Source organism: Eubalaena glacialis, chromosome 5 (assembly GCF_028564815.1).
Source record: "Eubalaena glacialis isolate mEubGla1 chromosome 5, mEubGla1.1.hap2.+ XY, whole genome shotgun sequence".
In the NCBI taxonomy this organism is placed as follows: Eukaryota; Metazoa; Chordata; class Mammalia; order Artiodactyla; family Balaenidae; genus Eubalaena; species Eubalaena glacialis.
Window position 1 is genome coordinate 94,088,480 of NC_083720.1, and position 14,668 is coordinate 94,103,147.

The 14,668-nt window shown below is 37.0% G+C and overlaps 1 protein-coding gene across 1 annotated transcript in view; it reads right to left on the reverse strand.

Moving 5' to 3' along the window:
• Positions 1-14,668, reverse strand: part of G3BP2 (G3BP stress granule assembly factor 2) — a 33,015-nt gene that overhangs the window by 15,484 nt on the left and 2,863 nt on the right. Inside the window, 1 exon segment of the mRNA XM_061191488.1 lies at positions 611-729. Within this exon segment, the coding sequence (XP_061047471.1) occupies positions 611-705 (95 nt within the window). The 5' untranslated portion in view covers positions 706-729.

Below are 14,668 nucleotides of genomic sequence, written 5' to 3' on the forward strand. Positions count from 1 at the left end.
AAAATAAACCAGGTAGAACAAAAATTATAAATACTACTTATAATATAAATCAATTTTATTTCAATATCTGGGAAAAAAGAACCTTACAGATGTCTAACTCTTGCCAAAAGAGTAAACAAGGCTACTGTTGCTGTTTTACCAAGGAATACTATCTTGTGGATCAATCAGAAGGAATTTTCACAAATATGATCAGTTAACTGATCCATTTCCTAACATTGCTACAGACAACTCAAAAACAAACAAAAAAACAAACTTAAGCCTGTGATTTCAATAAAGACTAGAACCCATTAGTTGGTCAAGTCTGTGGTTTTTATTAAAAAAAATGAAATATAAAATACCAAGAGTATGTAATTGTGTATATGTGTGTGATGTGTACAGATGTGAATGTGTTATATAATGGGATATAATGTGAGGTGTTTTTCTTACTGTAGATTTGAGTCAAAAAAACTTGAAGAAGACTGGTTTTAAGCCATCAGACTGTTAAAATACTGGGCGTGCTTTGCAAAGGTACTGTCAGGACATGAGAAGACAGGAAAGACAAAATTTATATGTAGTCATATTCAAGAAAATAAAACCAAATAAAAATATCAAATATGCAATTAAAATTTACCTGTGTAAATATTCTGGAGCTTTATTCAGCAAAGTATAATATTGCCTCACAAACTCCCGCCCTACAAGCAGCGGACTGGGCTTCTCCATAACCATTTCTTTGCTGCACAATGTCAAATGCTAAGGGAGCAAACATAAGAATAATAACTATTAAAAGTCATCTTTGTTAAATTCCATGAAGTAAATCTTCTTAGCCATTCAAATGAAAATAAAGAAAATATCATTTATTAAAAAGTAACTACAACAGCAAAATAATAAATTCCAAACAACTACTGATAATCTCCAACATCTGCCATCTCCCCTGTGTCTCTATTTCTTGATCTCCCTATCCTTCAATACAGGGGGAAGTAGCATAGTTCTCTTTCTAATTCCGAAGAGTTCAGTGCTGTCTCAGACTAGGGGCACCATAATAAAGTCTTCCCACTCATAGTATCTTTTTCCTTTGGGGACCATTATCTCCTACATTCTTGGATTCCAACAGTCTATTTTTGAAAACTAGGCAGAGGGCACAAATCAGGACTTGGTGATTACATTTATCATAGACAGTACTGATTCTTCTCTTCTTTGTACTCTCTCCTTTTAGGGATTAATTTCACTGTTTTCAAAATGATAATGATTATGATTAAAAATCAGCAACAACCTCAACACTCAGATAATGGTTTTTTACATTTGGTGGATGTCTTTCCAACCTTTCTTGCTATTAATTACCTAACTACATGCCAGGAACTGTTTACAGTAAATGGGATAACCTAGTGAACAAGACTCTAGCTCTCAGGAGTATATAGTCTGTCATGGAATATAGACAAGCAAACAGGGAACAGAATAGGTTAGGTGCTATGATAAAATATCTCTAAGCCCAAAATCTCAAAGATAAGGTCAAGGAAAGCAAGTACAAAATAAAAATAGAAACACCACCTTTCATCATTTAAAGTAAAAGATTTATATGTTTATAGCCCCCCAAATAGTAAAAATTATAACATTAGGAATTGGAGAAAAGGGAAGGGAAAAAAAGAGAAAATGTGAATATTACTTGTTTAAATACATATATATACACTATATACGTGTGTGTGTGTATCTACTGGGTAAATCAGGATGCAGTTAAAATTCCTGTTAACAAATAAATTTCAACGTAGGTTTCTTTTTCTTTTTCGCAGCACCACGTGGCTTGCAGGATGATCTTAGTTCCCTGACCAGAGATCAAACCCACACCCTAGGCAGTGAAAGCGTGGAGTCCTAACCACTGGACCGCCAGGGAATTCCCTCAAAGTAGGTTTCCTTTAAACAAAAAATTTCACAAAGATAGCCCACCATAATCATTACAATTGTGATGCTGTTTTTAATAAAAATCAGATACCAGCCATAATGGAGCCTACAGACAAAACTCTACAATTCTAGTGACTCCCAACTCAACTTTTACATAATGTTCTATTAGGTTCCCCATTTCTCCTTTTTCAACTGTCTTGCAACTCTCAATCGATATTAAAAAAAATCTGTTTACATTTTTATATAATTCCTAACTCCTTTCAAAAATAATTAACTGCTTCCAGTGGCAGGGTCTGGGGAAGGCACAGTGGCAAGAAGCCCTTGAAGCAGCCCAAGAAGCAGGCCAGGGAGATGGAAGAGGACGATAAGGCTCTCAAGCAGTAACAAAAAAAGGAGAAGAAGCTGGAGCTAGAAGTGAAGGCCGTGGGGAAGGGTCCCCCGGCCACAGGTGGAATTAGGAACTCTGGCAAAAACTAAGCTGTTCTTATGCCTCAGGTGATGGTGACCCTTACTTCCATTGCTGTTTAAACACCTGAATTCTCTTCCATAACATCTGTTGCCACCTCTAGCTAGAAATGAAGGGTTGGCGTGGAGCCTGTGGCACATTTTTTTCTCTTAAATGTTCATACAGTGGCTCATCTCTTCAGTTCATCCTTAGCCATTTCTACCTTAGCTGTGAGGTCAAAGTAAACCCATCCCAGAATCCTGCCAGTCTGCTCTTCACCCTTTGTTCTACCTTATATTCTGTACCACCTACAATCAAACCAACTCATTAAAAAAAAAAAAAAAAAAAGTTAATCCACAAAGTAGAATCAGATACTGTCATTTCAGGTGCCATTAGTTCCCCCCAAACCGAAAAACCTCCAATAAGGATGAACAAATTCTAATGCATAAAAGTACTCTCAGGATTTCCTTGGTGGCACAGTGGTTAAGAATCTGCCTGCCAATGCAGGGGACACGGGTTCGAGCCCTGGTCCGGGAAGATCCCACATGCCGCGGAGCAACTAAGCCCGTGGCCACAACTACTGAAGCCCGCACGCCTAGAGCCCGTGCTCTGCAACAGAAGCCACCGCAATAAGAAGCCCGTGCACGCAACGAAGAGTAGCCCCCGATCACTGCAACTAGAGAAAGCCTGCCCACGCGCAGCAACGAAGACCCAACGCAGCCAAAAATAAATAATTTATAAATAAAATTTTTTTTAAAAAATTAAAAAATTAAGTAATGAAGCAAAGAAACACAGTATTTTTATTCTGAATGATGGGGAAGGTTGAAGAACAGTAGACTCACCTAGTAAAATTTTATAAAATAACAAAAATGTGGAAATTATACACATTTAAATACTGTAACTGACTTAAGCTGTGGGAAGATACTAACTTACCCTCTGAATAAAATAAGTACGTACAAAATAATTTTGTTTAAATGGTTAATGACAAAAATACTATTAGGGATTGTTTCTGGGTTTGGGGATTCTTGTGTTTCCTTCTTTTTTTGCCCAATTTCCAGATTTTCTACAGTGAGACTTTGTCATTTACCCCAATTTCCCATCACATTTATAAAGTACATATTCACCTACCATTTTTGTCACCTATGTACACCCAAAGTGAAAAAAAAAAAAAGGTACCAATTACACATATCAATGTCAGAGAAAGGTCAAAATACACTACAGTTACTGTAAAAAAGTTCGGGATAGGCGTCACATTGCCCACTACCTACACAGTCACTAAAGTTGATGGCCATAAGGCCATGATACCAATTTAGATCAGAGAGACAGGCAAAGGAGATGGGCAGGGGAGGTAACTTTTACTTGATTACTCAATAAATTATTATTTATTCAAAAAAGGTTAACTTGAAAAGTGAACTTTAAATGGTGAACAAGATAAGGCAGTGCTAATCTGGTAAAAGCTTAAACAAATAGCTATACATAAGAGGCTATGCAGAGTACACTTTTTTAAAGTTATGGGGAGGCTCCCACAGGGAATGATAAAATGAAATGAAGATGTTACTTAGAGGATGGTGTTTCAGTTAACTGTACTGACTTAAATGTAACTTACAGACCAGTTACTTGTTTAAATGATTTAGTGACTCAATTTAGAGGGCTAAAATATAATTGATTGATGAAAGTCAACTCCATCAACCAGAAAGTAAAAGTATAGAAGGGGAAAAAAGCAACCTCACTGACTTACCTACTTTTAACAACAGGTTAATTTATGTATTCTACAGAAACAATTGCCATCTTCCAGTTTTCTCCCCTGGAGTAGGAAAATTTATTCACAGCAAAGAACCCAAGTCATAGGTAAGCAATTTCTGGAATTTGGGTCCTTCTATATATATGTGTGTGTGTATATATATACATAGACATATACATACACACAACACACCTCTGAACATGAAAGTAAGAAAGGTTTTAACTATCTAAGGCCATGACAAGGTCATGACCTTTTGGATCTTATTTCTTAATTCACAAATTGAGACGCGATCTTTGGTCAAGCCTACAAGACTATACAGTTCAACAAAGATAGCCAAGATTTAAGGATACTTATGTACAAAAAGAATCTTCAGAGACTATTGGCCTCTAGCACCTTCAAAGATAAGAGCAATTATCATTTAACACCTTTTTATAGAAAGTGAAATTCCATGTACTAAGCCCTGCTTTCCCCCAAAACACTTGAATATGTGGTGACTGCTGTCATACTGGGATGTACAATGTAAAATGTACTCTTTTCCTGTCAGTTAAAAGCAATATCAATCCTATTTATTCATCGAGATACCAACATGATTACATCTGACTTTCCTTACTATTTACAGAGCTTCAACTACTTCAGAGGTCATTCATTAACTCTGCCCGTAATTCCTGTGTATCTTAATCAACATCCTTTTATTCCTGTCTCTTTAAAATAAATTTATTTATTTATTTATTTATTTATTTATGGCTGTGTTGGGTCTTCATTGCTGTGCGTGGGCTTTCTCTAGTTGCGGTGAGCAGGGGCTACTCTTCGTTGCGGTGCGCGGGCTTCTCATTGTGGTGGCTTCTCTTCATGCAGAGCACAGGCCCTAGGCGCACAGGCTTCAGTAGTTGTGGCACGTGGGCTCAGTAGTTGTGGTGCACGGGCTTAGTTGCTCCGTGGCATGTGGGATCTCCCCGGACCAGGGCTCGAACCCGTGTCCCCTGCATCGGCAGGCGGATTCTTAACCACTGCGTCACCAGGGAAGCCCCTCATTCCTGTCTCTTAAAATGTTTCCTCTCCATTTGCCTAGACTAATTTCTGAAGCACATCTACTCCAGCTCTCATGGGAAACTGCTCTATTATCAACTGTCACCATCTTTTCTGAACCTCTTTATGTCCACTGAGAGAGGAATGGAGGAGAGGAAGAAAGTAACACTATAAACACAAATCCAAGATAGCAAAGAAAGGCACAGTGTGCTTCATATCCTACAACATGCTCAATTTCCTCAATTTCAAGATATCCTTTAAAAAATTATCACCCTCTTTCTCTTCTTTCCTTGACCAAAGCTTTAGCTTTTAGGTAAACACTTAGGGTTTTTGTTTGTTCTTTAGTTAAAAATCACTAATATAATGGGGCTCCCCCCAAAACAAACAATATCAGGCTACATGAATATGGATGTAATGTCTAAAATGGACTGACAGTTCCGTTCTAACATGCATAAGTTAAACACTGGTTGAACAGTGAATGGAAACTACAGGAAGGTAGATTTAGCTTCAATATAATGCAAGAATAACCAGAACAGAGCTACTTCATGAATAGCCAGTCATTGCAGGTATTTATTCCAGAGACTAAACAATTTAGCAGAAATGTAGTAAAATAATATGCCCAACAAATGCATTCATTTGGGCCCAGCTAAAATACTGTTCTCCTGAAAATCTTTCCTGAATTCCGAATAGAATACAATTGTCTTTCCCCTGAATTCTCAAAGTACTTTGGGCCTTTATCATGGCACTTTATTAATCATATTCTGGGGACTTACCTGGTGGAGCAGTGGTTAAGAATCTGCCTGCCAATGCAGGGGACACGGGTTCGATCCCTGGGCCGGGAAGATCACACATGCCGCAGAGCAACTAAGCCCATGTGCCGCAGCAACTACTGAGCCCGCCTGCCTAGAGCCCGTGCTCCGCAACAAGATGCCCGCACACTGCAACAAAGACCCAACGCAGCCAAAAATTAAAATAAAAAAAAAAATCATATTCTGACCTAAATTACTAACTGTGCATCTTAGTCTTCCCCTTCCCTACTCCCCTCTCAAATATTGTAATCTAAGTTCTCCCTTAAATGTAATTCTCTGAAAAGTCACAATTCCCAAAAATCCAACGACCTCAGTCTTCTACCTGTCTACACTATCACTGTTGCTCACCTCCTCCTAATGTTTCTAGATTTCTACCATGAGGCAACTTTCCTTCTCATCAAAATGCAGAAGTCCTCAAGGTCTGTCTTCTAATGTGGCAATTTCAGACTGTCAAATGGCTTCAGCTCTCAGATATACCTAAATTTATATGTAGTCTCTGCCATGAACTCAAATTTGACACTTTTAACCCGTTGCTGAATACCCACATATGAACTCATAGGTAACCCAATATATGCACCCTCCTCTACAAAGAGAAAGCAGTTTCCTTATTTCTGTTAATGGTGCCACCATCTTGTTTGAAAGCTCAGTCCTAAGTGACTTTCCCTCTTTAAGCTTCAAACTGCAAAATCTAGACAACTTGAAAATTTCTTGGAATTCGTCCCATCCTGTCTGTTCCCATTGAATTCAGGCCCTTTCAGTTCTTCCTCAAAAGTCTTCCAAACTTCTGTATCATGTGTAGCATACACTGTATACAGTAAAATCCAAACACCTGCATTCAGTTTGAAGTATAAGGCCTTCCATTGAAATCCAGTCTGACATACAAGGCCCTAACCAACATTTCAAATTTATCTTCCATTACACTTCTCACCTCTCTAAACAAATTCTACGCTCTAACAATATTATACCACTTACCATCATTACTCTAGGCCATTGTCTTACTTCATTCAACACAGGCTGGGTAAATAGGTGGGACAACACAAATTCATTCAAGATTTACTGAATACCTACTATATATATGCCAGTTCTATGCATGGAAAAACAAAGGTGAACATGTCAGACTTCATCTCCTGCTTGGGAGACAGAATTCTTAAACACAATTATCTAATACGATAAATGCTACAGCCCTACCACAAAGAATGTACCACTTGTATTGGGACAGGAGTAGAAATGTGACATGTAGAAAATGAGGAAGTGAGTATTCCAAGCCAGAGCTAAAAGGGAAAAGAAATTTTTAGGAGATGACTGTTTCCTCAAAACCACAAAATGCTCCTTCATGCACTTTTCAAAAACCTACTCAAGATCCTATTCCAATCCTACCTGGCTTTCTTAGCTAGGTCCCTCAGGCAGGATTAATCATTTCTTCTCTCAGTACTCCATATCTTCTTTGGCTCTTTTATTAACACATTTAGTCCTAGTAATATGTGTGCCTGTGTACAGGCACACCCCTCTCCTGTTTGGAAGACTCCTTTAAGTTAATGCTGAGCATAAGCCTAGCAGTGTTATGCTTCCAGGAGATGCTCAAGAGATAGTCTTTGCAGCATCTACCATTACTTTGTACATAAAAGGATTAAAAAAGTTTGTTGAACAAACCTGTGATACTAAAGACCTCTTAAGGGAAGTCCCTGGTGATCCAGTGATTAGGACTCTGCACTTCCACTGCAGGGGGCAAGGGTTCAATCGCTGGCTGGGAAACTAAGATCCAGCATTCGGTGTGGTGGGGCCATTAAAAAAAAAAAAAAACCTCTTAAGAGAAGTAGCCTACCAAAATACAAAGGTATTTCAATAGTTAATGAATAAAGTTCCCAAAAAAGATGTAATGTACAACATGATAAAATATAATTAACACTGCTGTATGTTATATATGTAAAGTTGTTAAGAAAGTAAGTCCAAAGAGTTCTCATCACAAAAATTTTTTCTATTTCTTTAATTTTGTATCTATCTGAGAGGATGGTGTTCAAAAACTTACTGCGATAATCATTTCACGATGTATGTCAAATCATCATGCTGTACACAAACTTATATAGTGCTATGTCAATTTTATCTCAATAAAACTGAAAGGGAAAAAAAGCTTATATGGGGGAATGCTAATGAATAACCAATTAAATCATTAATCGTGCAATTCCAAAATATTTTTAAAATCAGTCTTCTACACTCTAGTTCTTATTTATATGTAAATGTATATACGTGTACACATTTACGTGAACACATACTACTGCAATATGAAGTTAAGAGTTTTGAGATTAACTAAAGGTCCAAACAAAACAAGTAAAGCAGCTTTAGCACAAGTAATTCTACGAACTTTCAGAGATAAATCTAAAAAATTTAGCATTACAGTAGACCCACACAATATAGTCATATTTATTTTCAAAAGTACCAAAGTAATTCTCTTTTCAACAAAATGATTTTGGAACAACTTGATGTCTACATGTTAAAACAAAAGGAAGTTTGACTCATACTTTGTACCATGTACAAAAATTACCCTGAAATGGACCATGGACCTACATGTAAAACCTAACTCTAGGCTTCTAGGAAAAAGGACAGGAAAAAAACCTTAATAACCTTAGGATAAGTAAAAATTTTAGATAAGACACAAAAAGAAAAAATTTTTAAAAACTGACAAATTGGGCTTACATCAAATGTAAAACATCTGCTCAAACTCATCAAGAAAATGAAAAGACAAGTCACAGTATGAAAGAAAATATTTGTAGAATACATATCTAATAAAGGATTTATTCCCAGAAGACAGGCCTCTCCTAACTTAATAATAAATCCAATTTTAAATGGGCAAAATATCTGAATATACAGTCCACATCAAGATATACAGATGGCAAATAAACGTGAAAAGCTGTTCAACGTCAATAATCATTCAAAATTACAAATTAAAACCATGATGACATACCACTAAATACCTTTAATGGCTAACATTAAAATCTAAAAATACTAAGTGCTTGCAAGGATGGGAAAAGTTGGCAGGAACAAAACAATGGTATAGTCACTTTGGAAAACAGTATGGCAGTTTCTCACAAAATTAAACATACATGTCTCATGTTACTCAGCAATCCCACTCCTACATATTTATCCAAAAGAAATGAAGTATATGTCCACACAGAGACCTGTATGTTGTTTGCAGCAGCTTTATTAATAAACACTCAAAACCTGGAAACAACAAAATGACCATTAGCCAAGTGAATGAACAAACTGTGGTAAATCCAAATAATCAAATACTTGGCAATAAAAAGAACTTATTGATATATGCAACAACATGAATGAGTTTCCAAAATATTACCTAAAGATAAAGTTAATGCTATATGATTCTGATATGTCAGTCTACAAAAATGAAAACTATAGGGCTAAATCAGATCAGGGGCTAGAGACAGAAGGAAAGGAAATATATCTTGATTGTAGTGGTGGTTTCATGACTGTGTATGTCTATCCAAAAGCATACAACTGAACACATGAAAAGACCAGTTTTTACTGATTGTAACTTATTCCTTAATTTAAAAAATTTAGCAATACAATTATGCTTTATATTAATCATTTCACAAACATTTATGGAGAATCCACCACATACCAAGCATTTGTAAGGTACCCTGAAACTGACAATATTCAACAGTTCAAAAAACGCAGTTTATTCAGTCTTTCATCTATTACATTAACAAAAATGAAAATGACTGATAATATCCAGTACTGTTAAAGGGGTGGGGGAAAGAGGCTCTTTCAAATACAGTGTTGGTGGAAATATAGTTACAACCTTTTGGAGATGTAATTGTGCAGTTTTAATCAAATTAATTTAAAATGAACACATATAACCAGTAATCCCACTTCTAAGACATATTACAAAGAAATACCTGCACAACTGCACAAAGATAATAGGAAAGTTATAAAAATAGACAAAAAGTACTCTCCACAAAAGTTAAGTAATAACCAAATTGTAGAATGCTACAAATCCCATCTTTGGAAAAAAGGCATGATACAAAGAAATATACAAGATAATACGTGTTGTGGGTCTAGGGAAAAAAAAAAACACTACATACCAATTCGGACCACCACTGGTAAACTATTTACTATACTGTCTGAATACTACAAAGAGTATATATGTACTTTGTAATTTTAAAAAACACTTTAAAATTTTCATTTACTTTCTGATAACCATCTAACAGATACATGTTATTAGTTAGAAAACATTGCTCTAGAATAAAGGTCGAAAGTGTGAAAATTCATTTAGCACTACAAGCAAAGCAAAAAAGTAATCTGACATTATGCCTACAACATTAGTGACAATTTATGGTTAAAGTCTGAGTGTGCTTAAATACTACCAACTAATTGAAGATAAAATTGAGGAGGTGGAGATGGGAGGAACAGTGATAAAGATACCATGCTGGAATTTAAAATCAGCAGCTACACAGAGAAACAAAAACTTACTGCCTAGATCCTAAGGTGCACTCTCGAATTTTGTTGTTTCCAAGAGGTAATTTAAAAAACATTTGATATGCTTTACCTGATATAGTACTATTTTTTTCTGATAACCTAATATTAAATTAATGGTCTTCCAAACAAAAATACAATACACTGAACCCCAACTGTGAAACATCAGTTCATATGTAATCATTAAAATATTGTCAAAGACCATAAAACCATAGAAAAAAAAGCAGTATAAAATTTGCAACTAAGATATGATTTCAGTAATATGAAGGCAATGTGTGCACTTGAACAAGAAAATGAAATTAATTCCTTAGACCTACTACTGCAAAATAATTATCAGAGAAGATTACAATACAAAAGAGACGGTTATCCAAGTGAAGTAATTTTGTATTCCATTAATTGTTTTTAATCTTAGGGATCTCTGAAATGGCACCCCCATTCTATATTAAGTAATAAAATAGCTATATCTACATAGGATCATAAACTCTAGTTATACTAAACTGTTAACCCTAAACACCTGGCTGCAACCACCACCACTATACGTAAGCATCAAAATGCACAATCAAAAATTCACTCTTCAAGGATCCTGGAATGTTCTGACCGAATAACGAGTGATGAGAACTGCAGTATCTTTGGCTCAAGCAGCTGGGGGGAGGTGGGTAGGATTTCACTTATTGCAAATTACTTACATGAAATTTCATGTCACAATTTGGTGGCTATTTTAATAGCTGGAAAAAAAACGTGCAAGATGAAAACTGCTGAGAAGTTGAGACACCATGTTGTCTTAAAAAAAAAAAAAAGTCAAAGTCCTGCAGAAACTAGGCATAGAGGGAACTTTCCTCAACATAATAAAGGCCGTATATGACAAACCCACAGCCAACATTGTCCTCAATGGTGAAAAACTGAAACCATTTCCACTAAGATCAGGAACAAGACAAGGTTGCCCACTCTCACCACTATTATTCAACATAGTTTTGGAAGTGTTAGCCACAGCAATCAGAGACGAAAAAGAAATAAAAGGAATCCAAATCGGAAAAGAAGAAGTAAAGCTGTCACTGTTTGCAGATGACATGATACTATACATAGAGAATCCAAAAGATGCTACCAGAAAACTACTAGAGCTAATCAATGAATTTGGTAAAGTAGCAGGATACAAAATTAATGCACAGAAATCTCTTGCATTCCTGTATACTAATGATGAAAAATCTGAAAGTGAAATTAAGAAAACACTCCCGTTTACCATTGCAACAAAAAGAATAAAATACCTAGGAATAAACCTACCTAAGGAGACAAAAGACCTGTATGCAGAAAATTATAGGACACTGATGAAAGAAATTAAAGATGATACAAATAGATGGAGAGATATACCATGTTCTTGGATTGGAAGAATCAACATTGTGAAAATGACTCTGCTACCCAAAGCAATCTACAGATTCAATGCAATCCCTATCAAACTACCACTGGCATTTTTCACAGAACTAGAACAAAAAATTTCACAATTTGTATGGAAACACAAAAGACCCCGAATAGCCAAAGCAATCTTGAGAACGAAAAATGGAGCTGGAGGAATCAGGCTCCCTGACTTCAGACTATATTACAAAGCTACAGTAATCAAGACAGTTTGGTACTGGCACAAAAACAGAAATATAGATCAATGGAACAGGATAGAAAGCCCAGAGATAAGCCCACGCACATATGGTCACCTTATCTTTGATAAAGGAGGCAAGCATATACAGTGGAGAAAAGACAGCCTCTTCAATAAGTGGTGCTGGGAAAATTGGACAGGTACATGTAAAAGTATGAAATTAGAACACTCCCTAACACCATACACAAAAATAAACTCAAAATGGATTAAAGACCTAAGTGTAAGGCCAGACACTATCAAACTCTTAGAGGAAAACATAGGCAGAACACTGTATGACATAAGTCACAGCAAGATCCTTTTTGACCCAGGTCCTAGAGAAATGGAAATAAAAACACAAATAAACAAATGGGACCTAATGAAACTGAAAAGCTTTTGCACAGCAAAGGAAACCATAAACAAGACCAAAAGACAACCCTCAGAATGGGAGAAAATATTTGCAAATGAAGCAACGGACAAAGGATTAATCTCCAAGATTTACAAGCAGCTCATGCAGCTCAATAACAAAAAAACAAACAACCCAATCCAAAAATGGGCAGAAGACCTAAATAGACATTTCTCCAAAGAAGAGATACAGATTGCCAACAGACACATGAAAGAATGCTCAACATCATTAATCATTAGAGAAATGCAAATCAAAACTACAATGAGGTATCATCTCACACCGGTCAGAATGGCCATCATCAAAAAATCTAGAAACAATAAATGCTGGAGAGGGTGTGGAGAAAAGGGAACACTCTTGCACTGTTGGTGGGAATGTAAATTGATACAGCCACTATGGAGAACAGTATGGAGGTTCCTTAAAAAACTAAAAATAGAACTACCATATGACCCAGCAATCCCACTACTGGGCATATACCCTGAGAAAACCATAATTCAGAAAGAGTCATGTACCAAAATATTCATTGCAGCTCTGTTTACAATAGCCAGGACATGGAAGCAACCTAGGTGTCCATCATCGGATGAATGGATAAAGAAGATGTGGCACATATATACAATGGAATATTACTCAGCCATAAAAAGAAATGAAATGGAGGTGTTTGTAATGAGGTGGATGGAGTTAGAGTCTGTCATACAGAGTGAAGTAAGTCAGAAAGAGAAAAACAAATACAGTATGCTAACACATATATATGGAATCTAAGGGGGAAAAAAAAAAAGAGGTCATGAAGAACCTAGTGGCAAGATGGGAATAAAGACACAGACCTACTAGAGAATGGACTTGAGGATATGGGGAGGGGGAGGGGTGAGATGTGACAGGGTGAGAGAGTGTCATGGACATATATACACTACCAAATGTAAAGTAGATAGCTAGTGGGAAGCAGCCGCATAGCACAGGGAGATCAGCTCGGTGCTTTGTGACCACCTGGAGGGGTGGGATAGGGAGGGTGGGAGGGAGGGAGATGCAGGAGGGAAGAGATGTGGCAACATGTGTATATGTGTAACTGATTCACTTTGTTGTAAAGCAGAAGCTAGCACACCATTGTAAAGCAATTATACTTCAATAAAGATGTTTAAAAAAAAAAAAAAAAGTCAAGAAACCAAAAGAAAATGACATTTTGAAAAACAGAAAAAACTCTACAAAAAAATTTCTCAGTACCGTACAGTTAGATGTAGTACTTTATTATCTTGCTTTCTATAAAAAGAGTAAGATCCTAGTAACAGGATGCAGTTCTCTTACCAGAAACTATGTTACCAAAGGCTATGTCTATGCAAGGACACAACTTGTCTCTACTATTGGATACTTACCCACCACCCCTTTCTCTCTAGAGCCCCTCACTCATGGCTGGTCCCACACTAGTCAGGCCCAGGCCCGTTCTCACTGAACCATGGACTGTAAGATCCATTTTTGACAGCTAACCTCATATTAAAACTGAAACCTTTGGAAATTCCAGATGGTCTTTGTTTAAAATGACTTTACCAATCAAAAGAGCAATGCAGGGCTTCCCTGGTGGCACAGTGGTTAAGAATCCGCCTACTGGGACTTCCTCGGCGGTCTAGTGGTTAAGACTCTGCCTTCCAATGCAGGAGGCGTGGGTTAGATCCCTGGTCGGGGAACTAAGATCCCACACGCCATGGGGTGCGGCCAAAAACTAAAAAAAAAGAATCCACCTGCCAATGCAGGGGACACGGGTTCGAGCCCTGGTCCGGAAAGATCCCACATGCCACGGAGCAACTAAGCCCGTGTGCCTAGAGCCCGTGAGCCACAACTACTGAGTCCGTGTGCCTAGAGCCCGTGCTCTGCAGCGAGAAGCCACCGCACCGCAACGAAGAGTAGCCCCCGCTCACCACAACTAGAGAAAGCCCACACGCAGCAACGAACACCCAATGCAGCCAAAAATAAATAAATAAATTCTTTAAAAATGAGCAATGCATATCTATTTAGAACAGCAACCTTCAATTTGTTGTGGCACACCACAGAATGAAAGCATCACAAACAAGATCTAAGCACCAGTCACAGAAATAAATGGTAGCTGTGGATTAAGCTTTTTCTCTCCTCAGGCCCCAAAGGTAAGGAGGCAAGTTTTGAAGTTCAGAAGCTATTAAAAGTGACCAAGCATTAAAGAAATGGAAATGCCGCCCCACAAAAATTAAAGCGTGTATTTATATTAATTATGCTTTAAGGTTTAACAAGTAACTACATATTCCTTTAC